The sequence below is a fragment of the Brachyistius frenatus genome, unplaced genomic scaffold (assembly GCF_029030835.1).
Source record: "Brachyistius frenatus isolate BFR_SWC_R1_liver_20210118 unplaced genomic scaffold, ASM2903083v1 Contig_362, whole genome shotgun sequence".
In the NCBI taxonomy this organism is placed as follows: domain Eukaryota; kingdom Metazoa; phylum Chordata; class Actinopteri; family Embiotocidae; genus Brachyistius; species Brachyistius frenatus.
This window is the reverse complement of record NW_027210961.1, coordinates 212,501-229,739: the sequence shown is the minus strand read 5'-3', so window position 1 is coordinate 229,739 and position 17,239 is coordinate 212,501. Positions and strand designations below refer to the sequence as shown.

Here is a 17,239-nt window from a genome sequence, read left to right as displayed (position 1 = left end):
TGCGCATGGGACTGGATCTGAGTAGAGTGGGTCCAACATTCAGCTGCTCTGGTTCTGATGACCATTAAAGAGTCCAGAATCAACCGAGTCCTGATTTATAACCTCGTTCTGGGGAGGGCCCGGTGCAGAGTGTGGTTTCAGGACCTTTATTGTCATGTGTTGCTTATTGAGTTTAATTTAGTTTAATTTAGTTTACTTAGTTCAGTTTATTGAGTCTAATTTAGTTTAGTTTATTTGGTTTATTGAGTTTAGTTTATTTGATTTAGTTTAGTTTAACTTAGTTTATTTGATTTAGTTTGGTTTAATTTAGTTTATTTGATTTAGTTCGGTTTAGTCTAGTTTAGTTTAGCTTACTTTACTGTGATTTTTCTCCACATCAATCTCCCTCCCTCGCGCTCCCGACACCTCCTCCACCCACCGGGAGCGCGCGGACCCACCCGGGACTGATGACCGAACACACCCTGACACATGATCACCGTGTGTCCCGGAGAGCTGCCGGTTTCTGATGTGATCTGCGGGGGTTTTCAGGGACACGCCCCCAACCGGAGAGAGCGAGAGCGCGCGGGGAGGAGAGACAGGAGGTTTCTGGCGTCTCCAGCAGCACCTGTGTGGCAGCAGACCGCCGAGGCAGCTTCTCTCCGCCACAGCGTCCTCACAGTCCTGCCGCGGCTCGGTCCGGTTCGGGAGGAGTTCCACTCAGGCTCCGTCTCTCGGCGGGAAACGCACGCAGATCTGCTCCGTTTGGACCGGGAGCCACCGGCGGGGAGCCCCGGGGCGGAGCATGCCTGCGACGGATCGATGCCAGTTGAGGAGCGCGTAGGTCACCGGGTAGCCGCTGGACTTGTTGCTGTGTGCAGCAGAGAGTCGAACCGCGTGCAGAACCGGGTTTAACGGAGAGTACTGCAGGTGATGAAGAGCTTTTGTCACCGGAGTTGAGTTTGTTTGTGGAGGACTTCCGCTGAGGACCGGCACGTTAAAGCCTCCCGAAGGACTCGGTGTCGGTCCATCTGTTGCCGGTGACCGCTCCGCTCCCCCCGGATGTCCCCGTGCTGCCCCCCGAACCTACGCTGAGCCCCGCAGAGCTCCCGGAGCAGCATGGCCGCAGGAGTGGCAGCCTGGCTGCCGTTCGCCCGCGCGGCGGCCATCGGCTGGATGCCGGTGGCCAGCACGCCGATGCCGGTCCCGCCTCCGGAGAAGCAGCGCGGGCAGGACGGACTGATCGTGCTAAACGTGAGCGGAACAAAGTTCCAGACGTGGCGGGACACGCTGGAGCGGTACCCGGACACCCTGCTGGGCAGCTCGGAGCGGGACTTCTTCTTCCACGAGGACAGCAACGAGTTCTTCTTCGACCGCGACCCGGACATCTTCCGCCACATCCTCAACTTCTACCGAACCGGGAAGCTGCACTACCCGCGGCAGGAGTGCATCTCCGCGTACGACGAGGAGCTGTCGTTCTTCGGCATCATCCCGGAGATCATTGGGGACTGCTGCTACGAGGAGTACAAGGACCGGCGGCGGGAGAACCAGGAGCGGATCCAGGACGACGACGACATGGACCACACCAACGACCCGGTGTCGGCGGACATGAGCTTCCGGGAGTCCATGTGGCGGGCCTTTGAGAACCCGCACACCTCCACCATGGCGCTGGTCTTCTACTACGTCACCGGCTTCTTCATCGCGGTGTCGGTTCTGGCCAACGTGGTGGAGACGGTTCCGTGCGGCGCGGCGCCGAACCGAGTCAAGGAGATGTCGTGCGGCGAGCGGTACGCGCTGGCTTTCTTCTGCCTTGACACAGCGTGCGTCATGATCTTCACGGTGGAGTACCTGCTGCGCCTCCTGGTGGCGCCGAGCCGCTACAAGTTCGTGAAGAGTGTGATGAGCGTCATCGACGTGGTGGCCATCATGCCATACTACATCGGGCTGGTGATGACGGACAACGAGGATGTGAGCGGCGCCTTCGTCACGCTGCGTGTCTTCCGGGTATTTCGGATTTTCAAGTTCTCGCGTCACTCGGCGGGACTTCGTATCCTCGGCTACACGCTGAAGAGCTGCGCGTCGGAGCTCGGCTTCCTCCTCTTCTCCCTCACCATGGCCATCATCATCTTTGCCACCGTCATGTTCTACGCCGAGAAGGGCTCCAGCGGCAGCAAGTTTACCAGCATCCCCGCCGCCTTCTGGTACACCATCGTCACCATGACTACGCTGGGGTGAGTGATGCTGAGCCTAGGTGGGGGCGGGGCTTTGGGTACCAAAATGGGCGGGGCTGAGTGTGTTTTAACTTTGGTAAGATCTCAGCTGCTAAATCAGACACAGCATGAAGGGAGGGGCTGGGGTGGCGGTGGGCGGTGGCTAGCAGAGGAAACAGGAAGTGCGGGCAGGCTGAAGACGCTTTAAATATGGTGATGGTGATGATGATGCTGTTGACGATGATGGTCATGATGACGGTGATGGTGATGATACTTCAGAGGTCAAAGGTCACATTTAGTCCTGAGTGTGAACAGGTGAGACATCTACCTGCAGCTGCATCAGAGAGCTGCAGCCTCCTGCGTGACATGTTGAGGTGCTGAAGCGTGTCGTGTTTCAGTTCAGTGACCCGACTGCAGACCGACACAAACACACATGTATAATTCAGTCACGTGATCCGGTGGAGCCGGTCGGACCGGAGAACCTGAGAGGTGCCGACAGGAAGGACTCGGTCTGATTCCTGAGGTTTCTAACGTTCATCGAGCTGCTCAGAGACGCAGACATCAAACACATCAACGTTTCTGTTTATTCTCTGACTGAAGAACAATTTACAAAAAATCTTTTGAAATAAAAAGTTTCTCGGAACATCAAAACTTCAAACTGTGATTGAACTTCAAACAGACAGTAAAACAACGTCAGACACAAACTGCTGATGAAGACTTCCACCCTCAGTCTTCATCAGTTCAATCCTTCACAGTTTTATTTCAAGTGTAAAATCACCAGAATGTGTTTTCCTTTGAAACGGCTGATAAACTCACTTTCACACTTTTATTTCACACATTTTCAGTTCCTGTAAATAAACAATGAAACTCTGTTTGTTTACTTTACAGTCGGTCATGTTTCCTGTTTTATGGTTGTTGAACTGGTGAAATACAAAGTCTGAATAACAGTTGTCGTTGTTGATGGTTCAGTTGTGATGTTGTGTAGTTTGTCATTGTTGATGGTTCTGTTGTGTAGTTTGTCGTTGTTGTGCAGTTTGTCGTTGTTGTTGCGATGTTGTGTAGTTTGTTGTTGTTGTGATGTGTAGTTTCTGACTGTCAAACTAAACTGAGGGTTAAAGTCAGCCGACGTCTCTGTGAGCTCTCAATCTGATCCTGATTCTTGTCTGCAGCTACTTACAGCTCTGAATCACTTCACTGCACCTGAAACATCACATGATCGCTCCGTGTTGTCAGAGACGGGAACGTTGAACATTCATCAGCAGAACGTCGACCGACCTGAACGACCCGACGGATGTTTTAATTTGCAGCAGATCAGCGGCTGGAAAACAACATGTGTGCTTCAAATTTAAATTCAAAATAAAAGTTATTTTAACCAATAGACTATAGAACTGAACCTGCAGAGAGCAGGACTTAACTAAACCAGGACTAAGGACGGATTTGCCAGCAGCCCTTCCTCCCATTTCGTGAGGACTTTTATTTTGCCCCCCACTTCAACAGGAAGTAAGATTTATTCTCACCTGTGTTTGAGGCAGGAAGCGTCGGTCCCTGCAGGTGATCGAACTCTGACAGGGTCTTGAATCGATCGCAGATAACGGACCGGGTCGGGATGTGGAACCGAGCCCTCCAGCCTCTCATTGATTTTCAAATTAAAAGTTTTCTACTCCTTCTTCTTCTGCTGCTCCTCACTCTGCAGACGACCCGTTAATGTTGCTAATTAAATTAATGCATTAGCTGCAGCGAACACAAGGCTATTATTTTTAATGGGCTCCGTAATGAAGCCGGGCGGAGGAGACGCTCCTCGAGGGGAGCAGGAGGAGGAGGAGGAAGATTAAGTGGAGGAGGGTTATGAAGAGGGTTATCAGGTGGAGAGCTGAGATTTTAGGGAACATCCGCCCGTTTTCAACGCACTGTGAGTGGCCTGTTGTCCTGTCGGAGAACCGTGTTGTCCTGTTACCTCCTTTATGACGAGTCGGACAAATCCAAATAGAAACATTTATCTTCATCTCTGTTTAAACACCAGAAATGAAATAATAGTCGAGAGTCGCTTCATTGATCAGAACTGCTGAGAATATCAATGAAGACACACACACACACACACACACACACACACACACACACACACACACACACACACACACACACACACACGCGCGCGCTCAGCTACAGGAAGAAGACCCCTGTTATTTAATGAACAATTGCAGGTCCACTGATAGGATGAAAGACCAACACACTCCTCCATCTCTTCCTCGTCTTGCTCCTCGTCTTCCTCCTCGTCTTCCTCCTCGTCTTCCTCCTCCTCCTCCTCCCTCCCTCCGATCAGGTTTCCTCTCTGTGTGACCAACACACTCCTCCATCTCCTCTTCCTCCTCCTCCTCCTTCTCCTCCTCCTCCTCCTCCTCTTCTTCCTCCTCCCTCCCGACGATCAGGTTTCCTCTCTGTGTGACCTGATCTCTGATCAGTCGACCTCCGGAGGATCCGATGGCTCCACAGATCACCTGTCTGCACCTGTTAGACATGTGACCTGTGACCCCGCCCCCAACCCCAAGTCACACCTGGAACCGAAACTCAACACTGTTCTTCTGTCCTGTGGGATCAGACTAAGGAGCTGCTGAGGCTGATGGGAGATGTAGTTTGAAGAGTCTCTAAAGCATCATACTGTTTTGATTATTAAATCATCTTAAATCATTAATCACGTTATTCAAATGAAATTAAACATCTTTGAAGAGATAAAAAAGTTCAGACCTGACGTCCTTCGGGACGGACCGTCTCTGCATGAAGACATCCTTCAATTCAATTCAACTTTATTTATAAAGTGCCAAATCACAACACAGGTTATTTCATGGCACTTAACACATTAAAGTCGTTACAGCAAGACTTTACAATATTATACAGAGAAACCAACAATTCAACAATTCATCAATTCAACAATTCATCAATTCATCAATTCAACAATTCATCAATTCAACAATTCAACAATTCATCAGTTCAACAATTCAGCAATTCAACAATTCATCAGTTCAACAATTCAACAATTCATCAGTTCAACAATTCATCAATTCAACAATTCATCAATTCAACAATTCAACAATTCATCAATTCAACAATTCAACAATTCATCAATTCAACAATTCATCAGTTCAACAATTCATCAATTCCCACATAAACTAAGAGGGAAAAAACTCCTCTTTAAAGGGAGAAAAATCTCAGAGGGAGGACACGTCTTCTGCGTCTCTCACAGTTTCCATTCGTTGTCCTTCGTCCTCCCTGAACTCTCAGACTGCCCGCTCAGCACTTTCTCTTCTGACAGGTCATCACTTCCTGTCCTCTGAGGACGCTGCGGAGCGTCCGGAGGACGGACAGCTGCTCCTAGTCTTCATTAAAGAATACCTGAAAATAAAACAAGACAAATGAGGGACCCGGTCCTCAGAACCAGTGACCCTGATCCTTGTCCTGATCTGTCTGTCTGTCTCTCTTTCTCTCTGTCGCTCTGTCTATGTGTCTGTCTCTCTGTCTGTCGGTCTATCTGTCTCTGTCTCTGTCTCTCTCTGTTTGTGTGTCTGTCTCTCTGTGTGTCCGTCACCTGCCGCTGCAGTTCAAACACAAACACTGTCATGGAGGCCGCAGGTAAATTGGTTGCCGTGGCGACTGTAGGGACCCAGCCAGCTGATTGGCTCTGAGCTCGTTAAGTCTGATGAAAGACAAAATTAAACATGTTTTTGTGTTCATTCTGTTTCATCCTGAACTTCAAAGAGTTCAGCAGCACTCTTCATTCTTTATCACACACACACACACACACACTCCTCTTCTTCATTGTTATTTCTCCTCAAACAGAAACTCTCAGCTGACTGAAGATGTTAATAAGTAAAAACGTTTGGCCAATCACAGGCTGAGTTTCAGTAAACAGGACGTCTGTCACCTGCAGAGCTATCGATCAATTATTGGAAATTAATCAACGACTTTAAATCCTGAGCAATTCTTTTAGGGATTTTTTTTAAGCAAATATGTGAAATATTTGGAGCTAGATTGGATCAGCTGGAGGGACGCACACTCTGAAGTCTACGCTGCTGTCCATCAGCTTGTCACTGAACCTGTCTGTCATCCTCACTCCTCCCACAACCTAACAGCCAATCACAGTCTACCACCAGGCCCTATCAAACATAAGCTCCAACCAGCAGTGACGTCACCCGCCCACCGATAGCTGTAACCTGACTGCACCACAGGCCTGTCAGTCAAACAGACACGCCCCCAAAAACAGGTCTTCTTGAATCTTCTTTTCTAATGAATGAGGGATTATTTTCAGATGGACATCCAGAAAACTAATAAGAAGGAGTGACTTTAGCTAACAACACCGAGATAACTGATGGACACATTTGATTCACTTTGGATTTGATGAGAGAAGTTGAATGGGAGTCTATGGAACCGGAGGCTTTTTGGAACCGACCTCTAGTGGCACTCGCTGGTATTGCAACTTAAAGCGTGACTTTTCAGATCAGGAGAATATGAAGTTTTAGTCAGTCTGTGATAAAATATGAATATTTTCTTCGTAACATGATGATAAACTATAAACACGTTTGTTGTTGTCATTGCAGTCTGATGGAAACAATTTTCTTTACTATGCAAAGACATTTTGGAAACAAATCTCTGAAGACGTGATCAGCAGATGATCAATAATAAAAAATGTAACTAAAACAGTTTGAGAAAATATTTTCTGTTGCAGGTTCGTTAATAATTCAGTGTGTGAGTGTTTGTGTGAAGTAAAGATCAAATCCATCGCTTAGTTTGCGTGGTCCTCGTCAGTTTGATGATTTATTCATATTATTAATGCTCAGTTTGTTTTGTGAGAAACTGCTGGTGACAGTCACAAACTGAAGGCTCAGAAGCTGCAGAACTTCCACCGATCCACAATTAACAAAACTCTCCACCAATCCACTATTAACAAAACTATACTATTAACAAAACTCTCCACCGATCCACTATTAACAAAACTCTCCACCAATCCACAATTAACAAAACTCCACTATTAACAAAACTCTCCACCAATCCACAATTAACAAAACTCCACTATTAACAAAACTCTCCACCGATCCACAATTAACAAAACTATACTATTAACAAAACTCTCCACCGATCCACAATTAACAAAACTCCACTATTAACAAAACTCTCCACCAATCCACAATTAACAAAACTCCACTATTAACAAAACTCTCCACCGATCCACAATTAACAAAACTATACTATTAACAAAACTCTCCACCGATCCACAATTAACAAAACTCCACTATTAACAAAACTCTCCACCGATCCACAATTAACAAAACTCCACTATTAACAAAACTCTCCACCAATCCACAATTAACAAAACTCCACTATTAACAAAACTCTCCACCGATCCACAATTAACAAAACTCCACTATTAACAAAACTCTCCACCGATCCACAATTAACAAAACTCCACTATTAACAAAACTCTCCACCGATCCACTATTAACAAAACTCTCCACCAATCCACAATTATCAAAACTCCACTATTAATAAAACTCTCCACCAATCCACAATTAACAAAACTCCACTATTAACAAAACTCTCCACCGATCCACTATTAACAAAACTCTCCACCGATCCACTATTAACAAAACTCTCCACCGATCTACTATTACAGACAGACGGCCTGCAGACTCCGTGGGTCGTCGCATCCTCAGAGGACAGAGGGAAGAGGGACAGAAAGACAGAAGGACAGAAGACAGATAGACAGAAGGAGAGAAGAGACAAGGACAGAAGACAGAAGGACAAAGGGACAAACAGACATGTTGGAGACTCCATGGCGAAGTACTGTTGGTGTTGGACGGATGCTGCCCCCCCCCCCCCCTCTGCAGCCACATGAGTGAAGTCGGTTTGATTTCTGCATCACATTTAAATAGAAAAAGAAGAATGAAAACAGATTTCTATCAGAAAAGAAGCAACAAAACAAAATTAAAAACAATATGAAACCAAAACAGCACGAAGACACGAACGGAGAATAAGACTGAAGTCATGAAATTAAAAACAAACAGGACGTCAATTTCACTGAGATTTCAGAATAAAAGACAGAGATGAGCTGTTGTGGAGAAATAGAATTGTCACTTCTCAGACAGAAACACAGCAGCAGGTTGAAGTATGTTTCAGGCTGAAGTCTTTTTTCAGGTTGAAGTATGTTTCAGGTTGAAGTATGTTTCAGGTTGAAGTATGTTTCAGTTTGAGGTATGTTTCAGGTTGAAGTCTTTTTTCAGGTTGAAGTATGTTTCAGGTTGAAGTATGTTTCATGTTAAACTATGTTTCATGTTGAATTATGTTTCAGGTTGAAGTCTTTTTTCAAGTTGAAGTCTTTTTTCAAGTTGAAGTATGTTTCAGGTTGAAGTATGTTTCAGGTTGAAGTATGTTTCATGTTGAAGTATGTTTCAGGTTGAAGTATGTTTCAGGTTTCCTTTTAGAACTGCTTATCGTATTGAACTCGAACTCCTGAAGAACTATGAGGAACTCCTGAAGAACTTTGAGGAACTCTTGGGGAACTATGAGGAACTCTGAAGAACTCTTGATGAATTCCTGAAGAACTCTTGAGGAACTCTGAGGACATCAGAGGAACTATTGAGAAACTCTGAAGAAGTCTTGAGGAACACTGAAGAAGTCTTGAGGAACTCTGAGGAACTGATAAACTCCTGAAGAACTCTGAGGACATCTGAGGAACTATTGAGAAACTCTGAAGAACTCTTGAGGAACTCTGAAGAAGTCTTGAGGAACTCTGAAGAACTCGAGGAACTCTGAGGAACTCTTGAGGAACTCTGTTTACTGCCTGATTTAATTTGACTGAATCAATCTAAAATCTTTTTAACGTTAAATTAAATCTTTAGTTGGTCCTCAGAGCTCCATCCTCTCACTGCCAGTAACACTGAATATTAATCACATGACCTTCTGCTGTCACTCATTAACACCTGAGAGTCTCCTGAACAGAGACAGATGGTGAGTTTGAGATCTGAATTATAGATAAAGACCACATAGAATCTCTGGGTTTGAGGCTGTAGATTCTATATGTTAAATAATAAGTAGTAATATTTACAGTGTTTACAGAGTCGTGTTCACACTGTTTGGATGGTTGAAGACTCGTTATTAATCTGAAATATGTGAATATTCAGAGGATGTAAACAGATGCGTTCCATTCTACAGAGCAGATTCATGTTTGTCTGCAGCTTCGACAGCTCAGATCATCTGATTCTCTGTTTCCTGCTTCACTTCAACTTTCAGTTCAATTTCTAACTTTAATTTTAACGTCTTTCGAAGGTTTTCCAGGAGTTTGATCAGGATTCAGTAACAGCGTTAAAGATTAAGTGTAATTGTTGCTCTGCTGGTTCGTTTTGTTTTTATTGTTTTGGTGTAAGCAATGATTCTTTTTTTTAGTTTAAGATTTCTATTGAATAAAAATAAAGATTTTTTTTTAGTTTAAGTAATTATTATTATTTTAGTTTAATATATATATATATATAAATATGATTTCCAGTTTTGAACCTCATAGATCAGATATCACATCTTCAACACATTTTCTATATTTAGTTTTGGTTTCCACGGTGATACACGATGTTCATCCATCATCTGCAGGCGCTCATTATGTTCTCGCACTCAGCTGACAGGGCGGGGGGAAAGGAGGGGGGACTGTTGGTTACTGATGTTAAACTACTATTGAACTGCTGGTTACTGATGTTAAACTGATGTCTGATGTTAAACCGCTATTAAACTGCTGGTTACTGTTAAACTGCTGGTTACTGCTGTTAAACTGATGGTTACGGCTGTTAAACTGATGGTTACTGTTAAACTGATGGTTGCTGCTGTTAAACTGCTGGTTACTGTTAAACTGACGGTTACTGATGTTAAACTAATGGTGACTGATGTTAAACTACTATTAAACTGCTGGTTACTGATGTTAAACTGATGGCTACTGATGTTAAACTACTATTAAATTGCTAGTTACTGATGTTAAACTGATGGTTACTGTTAAACTGATAGTTACTGATGTTAAACTGATGTCTACTGATGTTAAACCGCTATTAAACTGCTGGTTACTGTTAAACTGCTGGTTACCGCTGTTAAACTGCTGGTTGCTGCTGTTAAGCTGCTGGTTACTGTCAAACTGATGGTTACCACTGGTTACTGATGTTAAACTGCTGGTTACTGCTGGTTACTGTTAAACTGACGGTTACTGATGTTAAACTAATGGTGACTGATGTTAAACTACTATTAAACTGCTGGTTACTGATGTTAAACTGATGGCTACTGATGTTAAACCGCTATTAAACTGCTGGTTACTGTTAAACTGCTGGTTACCGCTGTTAAACTGATGGTTACTGCTGTTAAACTGATGGTTGCTGCTGTTAAACTGCTGGTTACTGTCAAACTGATGGTTACTACTGGTTACTGATGTTAAACTGATGGTTACTGTTAAACTGATGGTTAGTGCTGTTAAACTGTCAGGTACTGATGTTAAACTATTGTATTAGCTGAATTATTTGTATGTTTGACTTATTGGACCTTTTGGACCTCTGAGTTGCATTGATCGGCTGACGAGTGATCAGTGTGTTTATGAGATTAATGAAACTACAGGCGGCTTACCTGATGAACGCCACAGTGTGGTAACACTTTAATTTGCTGCGTCAGCACTTTGCTGCTGCTCGATCAATCGATCCGAGTCGGATCAATGACAGTGATCGGTTTCTGTGTGCAGATAAAGAGGGGGAGATTGATCTTCTGCTTAAGTGAGGAAAGACCAGCTCATTGATGGAGTCATTTAAAAAACAGTCACCAAAGCACTGAATATTTCATCCATTTTATGTATTAATTAATTTTATTCTAACAACGGCTCCCAGCTCTAATCTGCTGACTCGGTTCGTTTCACAGCTGCATTTCCTGCAAAACAGCTTTTGTTGTCATGAATTCAAATGCACAAATAATGTTGACATTTTGAAAAAGTAAAACTAGAGAATAAGTATCATTGAAATCACATTGAACTGAAGGTGTGAGAAAAAAAAAACATTTTCTCTCTGAGACTCTAAAAGCAGTGAAAAGATTCTTTGTTGATCTTTAAATATTCTGTCATTTCAATTCACTGTTGAATTTGTGGCCTGTTTATCATTTTCATCCAGAGATCAGGGACGAGGACTTCTGGTTCTGGCTCTGGTTCTGGTTGTGGCTCTTGTTGTGGTTCTGGCTCTGGTTGTGGTTCTGGTTGTGGTTGTGGCTCTAGTTGTGGTTCTGGTTGTGGTTGTGGTTCTGGTTGTGGCTCTGGTTGTGGTTCTGGTTCTGGTTGTGACTGGTTGTGGCTCTGGTTGTGGTTGTGGTTCTGGTTGTGACTCTGGTTGTGGTTGTGGCTCTCGTTGTGATTGTGGCTCTGGTTCTGGTTGTGGTTGTGGTTCTGGTTGTGACTCTGGTTCTGGTTGTGGCTCTGGTTGTGGCTCTGGTTGTGGTTGTGGTTCTAGTTGTGACTCTGGTTGTGGTTGTGGTTCTGGTTGTGGCTCTGGTTGTGGTTGTGACTCTGGTTGTGGTTGTGGCTCTAGTTGTGGTTGTGGTTCTGGTTGTGACTCTGGTTGTGGTTGTGGCTCTGGTTGTGGTTCTGGTTCTGGTTGTGACTCTGGTTGTGGTTGTGGCTCTGGTTGTGGTTCTGGTTGTGGTTGTGGCTCTTGTTGTGGTTCTGGCTCTGGTTGTGGTTCTGGTTGTGGTTCTGGCTCTAGTTGTGGTTCTGGTTGTGGCTCTGGTTGTGGTTGTGGTTGTGGTTGTGGTTCTGGTTGTGACTCTGGTTCTGGTTGTGGCTCTGGTTGTGGCTCTGGTTGTGGTTGTGGTTCTGGTTCTGGTTGTGACTCTGGTTGTGGCTCTGGTTGTGGTTGTGACTCTGGTTGTGGTTGTGGCTCTAGTTGTGGTTGTGGTTCTGGTTGTGACTCTGGTTCTGGTTGTGGCTCTGGTTGTGGCTCTGGTTGTGGTTGTGGTTCTGGTTGTGACTCTGGTTGTGGTTGTGGCTCTAGTTGTGGTTGTGGTTCTGGTTGTGACTCTGGTTCTGGTTGTGGCTCTGGTTGTGGCTCTGGTTGTGGTTGTGGTTCTGGTTGTGACTCTGGTTGTGGTTGTGGCTCTGGTTCTGGTTGTGGTTCTGGTTCTGGTTGTGACTCTGGTTCTGGTTGTGGCTCTGGTTCTGGTCCTGGTCGTCTTCTCTGACACGCTGTAGTTTTTATTTGTTCAGTTGTTTTCTTTCCTCTTCAGTCTCTCTTCAGAAACTTCTGGAGTTTGTAGCTGAAGTTCAGAACTTGAAGTTATGAATAAATAAATATGATTTTTTTTTTTAAATGATCCTGTTGAGGTTTTAAAGACGTCTGGAGGTGTTTTACAAACTTTATGATCTGTCTGAAAACACAGAAAACTTACCGTTCAGTTCATCGGACTGAAGCACAGCCAACAGCTAATTTAGAAATTGATCGAAGCGGCGTCGCCTGCTGCATGAGTCACGTGTTTCATGAGCTTCACGCATTTCATGTGTTTTCTCTGCATGTGAAATCCATCAAACCAACACCGGTCCAGAACGTTTAGTTTTATTCTCTTAAGCTCCACCTTTAAACAGGTAGACAGGTGAGGAGACATTTATTCTCCGCTTTTAAGCAGGAATGAATGAGCCAGATTTTACACCTGATGTGTATAAAATAAATGGAGTCATGTTTTAATCACAGTTAATAACATATGTGATTATTCAGAGCCATGAGATTTCCTCTCTGCTGCTCTTTCAAATTAAAAGCCCAGCAGCTTGTTGGAGGAGCTGCAGGTGTGTCTGGCAGCTGTTCACGCCAGCAGCTAAACAAACACACTCAGCACACACCAACCAAACCTGTTTTATCTGTCACAGCTCTAATGTTTGCTCACCGCTGCAGAGCTCAGGCAACGTGCTCAGTTGCTGCGCTCGGCTTTTCTTCTTCTGTCTTCTGAGGAGACTCAGCAGCTGCTGAGATTGGAGGCTCAACAGGAGCAGTCCAACATCCCATAAATATGAATTCACTCCCTGCAGAGACGCACGGAAACCCGCAAACATTCGTCTGACAGACAGAAAAGTTCACGGAGAAATGTTGTTTTCATCCAGACGGAGGATGGGCCACAACATGATGTTGTTGTTGTTATGCAGGTTGCTTTGGTTGTTGTTGTCCAGGTTGTTGTGATTGTTGTTGTGCAGGTTGTTGTTGTGTAGGTTGTTGTGCAGGTTGTTGTTGTTGTGTAGGTTGTTGTGATTGTTGTTGTGCAGGTTGTTATGATTGGTGAGATTGTTGTGGTGTGACAGGGAGTCACACGTTGATGATCAAACTGAACTAAATGAGCTAAAACCCGTCAGAGGAGGAGAGGGGGTTTCCACGGCGACAGCAGCATCCCTCAGGCTCACCGTGGTGATTACCCTGCAATGCAATCAGCCTTCACTTCCTCTGCCCAAATTAGGAAGCAAATGTAATAAAGGACGCAGAGGAGGGTGAAGAGGAGGCGTTTCTGCTGCTGGAGGAGTTTTAAACTCCGTAACAGCTGATCTCAGGATGGTGGGGAGATTGGGGGGGGTTCAGTTACTGTTGCTGCGAACACAAACCACCTGAACTGTGGCGCCATGGCAACAGGGTTCTCCAACACGGCAACAGGGTTCTCCGACATGACAACACTAGTAGCATGTTGAAGATTTGGTTCTCTAAAACTCGACCCAGCACCTCGCTCCCTCCATCCTTCATCAGAGCTTAATAACAGAAACCCATCGCCGATCCGATCCTCCTCACCACGAGCTCAGCTCAGAAACCACATCTCCCAGAAGGCCGTGCCATCGTCTGATTAAAATGGGTCGAGGCCGTGCCGGCTGATTCTTTATTCACCACATCAGACCTCCGTGTTCAGATGATCAACAGGCAGCGCTGCACGCACAGATCAGCTGATGAAAGATCCAACAGAACCAGAACTGAAGAAACCAGACGCTCCTGTTAGTTCTTCATCTTCATCTTCATCTTCATCCTGAACTGAGAGCAGCTCAGTGATTGTCTGATGTGTTCTTTAGATACCTGATGGTCGGTGTGTTCTGATCCGACTCCTGTCACTGATCCTGATCATTTCCTTGCAGCAGAAACACTCTGATTGTTCTGAACTAAATCCTCTGTTTACTCCGTTCGGAGTAAAAACGTGCGAGTAAGGATCTACGAGTCTCTAAACACAGTTACAGCCTCACTGAGCTCATCTGACACACACACACACACACACACACACACACACACACACACACACACACACACACACACACACACACACACACACACACACACACACACTGACTCAAAGGAAGTCTTCATAGTAACACTCTTGTTATATTTATTTATTGTGTTATTATTTATTAAAGTTTGTCAAGTAGACTGTTGTCATACGTGTTCCTGCAGGGGGCGCTGAGTCCTGTTGATGATGGATGACGTGTGTGTGTGTGTGTGTGTGTGTGTGTGTGTGTGTGTGTGTGTGTGTGTGTGTGTGTGTGTGTGTGTGTGTGTGTGTGTGTGTGTGTGTGTGTGTGTGTGTGTTTTAATGATGAGGTAAACACACAGCAATCACCTTACCCACTCCCTCCTTGATGAAGGACGCCGTCACATGACTCTGACACAACAACACACACACACCAGACAAGGTCGCAGCCTCTGATTGGCTGTCTGAGAGGCTGCAGGTTTGAAGACGATTCGTCTCTGACAAAGTTTAACGTCACACACACACACACACACACACACACACACGAGGACACTTCTTCACACAGACACACACGAGGTGATGAAGATCTCTGGCTCCTCCTTCTGGACGCTGACTGAACTTCAGCTTCATTCACAAACAGAAAAGGCTGATTCAGCTGAATTTCTGCTGAATGTCTCAAGTTTTTAGTTTCATCAGAGAATCTGTCAAAGTGTGAATTCATAAAGATAAAATTCTGTTTAATTAAACACTCTGACTTTAATCTGAGCATTTAAAATTTAAATGATTAAAATATAACTAACTGTTAATGTTGTAATTAAAACATTTTATATTTTTGTTGTCTCTTTTTTATATCATTTTCATCCAACACGATAAAGTTCAGTGAATCAGAGGATTTCAGATGAAAACATTCTTAATACATGAATAAAACACGTGTTTCATGTTGATGATGTCACATCGTCACCTTCATCACGACTTTAACTTCCAGGAACTAAAGTCTGAGAACTTTTTAAAGAACTGAAACTTCCTTTCCTACTGAAAACGTTGGTTTTACAAAACGATGATGATTTAAGAAACTTTAGCCAACTGTTCGTTCCGTGTCATGGTTCTGATCCATCATGACCCTGGTTCTGTCTGTCCCTCGTCAGGTACGGGGACATGGTTCCAAAGACCATCATGGGGAAGCTCTTCGGGTCCGTCTGCTCTCTTAGTGGAGTTCTGGTCATCGCTCTGCCGGTTCCCGTCATCGTGTCCAACTTCAGCCGGATCTACCATCAGAGCCAACGGGCCGAGAAGAGACGGGCCCAGAAGGTGAGGACACATGTCCACATGTCTCTGTCTTTAGTGTCCCCAGGATGTCTCTGTCTTTAGTGTTCCCAGGAGTGAATCACGAGTCCATTACTGAATGAAGTCTAATGACCAGTGGGACCGGTTTACTAACTCTAAGTTTGTCCATCTAGTGTCTCTGTCTGTCCCCCTCTGAGTTTGGTGTCTCTCTTGGTGCTGCTTAGCTTGAACCAGTGAGCGCTGTAATTCTACACCAGCAAGGGATTGTGGGTCAAATCTGGTCAGAAGTGAATGTTGTGAGCGTTGGACATCAGAAGACAGACCGTCTCCGTGCTCTGGTTCTAGTGAAGGACTGAGTGGTCATGTGACTTGTGTTTGTGTCCCTGAAGGCATCCAAAGAAGCAGGACAGGCGCTGGTGTGTAAGACAAACCTCACCTTCGAGGTGCACCACCACCACCTGCTACACTGTCTGGAGACAACCACGGTGAGACGAAACCCCGCCCCTCTAACCCCGTCCTTTAACCCCATACTCTAACCCCGTCCTCTAGCCCCGCCCCTCTAACCCCGTCCATTAACCCCGACCCTCTAACCCAGTCCTTTAACCCCGTCCTCTAACCCCGACCCTCTAACACCGTCCTTTAACCCCGTCCTCTAGCCCCGCCCCTCTAACCCCATCCTTTAACCTCGCCCTCGAACCCTGTCCATTAACCCCGCCCTCTAACCCTGTCCATTAACCCCACCCTCTAACTCTGTCCTTTAACCCCGCCCTCTAACTCTGTCCATTAACCCCGCCCTCTAACTCTGTCCTTTAACCCCGCCCTCTCCACCTCTGCATCCTCAGAACCACGAGTTTGTGGACGAGAAGACATTCGAGGAGAGCTGCAAGGAAGTGACGCTGGTGAAGCAGCTGTCTCGCACCTCCTCCACCTCCAGCTCCTCCTCGCCTCACGGCTTCATCTCCTGCTGCGCCCGCAGGAAGAGGAAGACCTTCAACGTGCCCAACTCCAACCTGTCTGTGGGTCTGCAGGGCAGCGTCCAGGAGCTGAGCACCATCCAGATCAGGGAGCGGCCGCTCACCAACAGGTAGGACACAAAGGTCCACCGGTCCCTGGCAGCGTCCCCCGGTCTCTGACAGCATCCCCCGGTTCCTGACAGCGTCCCCCGGTCCCTGACAGCATCCACCGTTCCCTGGCAGCGTCCCCCCGGTCCCCTGACAGTGTGTAAGGGTCTCTGACAGTGTCCCCCGGTCCCTGACAGCATCCCTCGGTACCTGACAGCGTCCCTCGGTACCTGACAGCGTCCACCATTCCCTGGCAGCGTCCCCCCGGTCCCTGACAGCGTCCCTCGGTACCTGACAGCGTCCCCCGGTACCTGACAGCGTCCACCATTCCCTGGCAGCGTCCCCCCGGTCCCCTGACAGTGTCTCACCTCTTTCTCTCTAGTCGTTCCAGTCGATCCAGTCTGAACGCCAAATTTGAGGAGACAGTTCGTCTGAACTGCGACCAGTCGTACTTCGCCG

At 45.9% G+C, this 17,239-nt stretch overlaps 1 protein-coding gene across 1 annotated transcript in view; it reads left to right on the top strand.

Moving 5' to 3' along the window:
• Positions 1-492: 492 nt before the first annotated feature.
• Positions 493-17,239, top strand: part of LOC138636219 (A-type voltage-gated potassium channel KCND2-like) — an 18,394-nt gene continuing 1,647 nt past the window's right edge. Inside the window, exons 1-5 of the mRNA XM_069724131.1 lie at positions 493-2,207; positions 15,581-15,743; positions 16,109-16,204; positions 16,562-16,803; positions 17,163-17,239. The exon at positions 17,163-17,239 is cut by the window's right edge and continues 1,647 nt beyond it. Coding sequence (XP_069580232.1) covers positions 1,096-2,207; positions 15,581-15,743; positions 16,109-16,204; positions 16,562-16,803; positions 17,163-17,239 — 1,690 coding nt within the window. The 5' untranslated portion in view covers positions 493-1,095. The remainder of the gene's footprint in view (positions 2,208-15,580; positions 15,744-16,108; positions 16,205-16,561; positions 16,804-17,162) is intronic.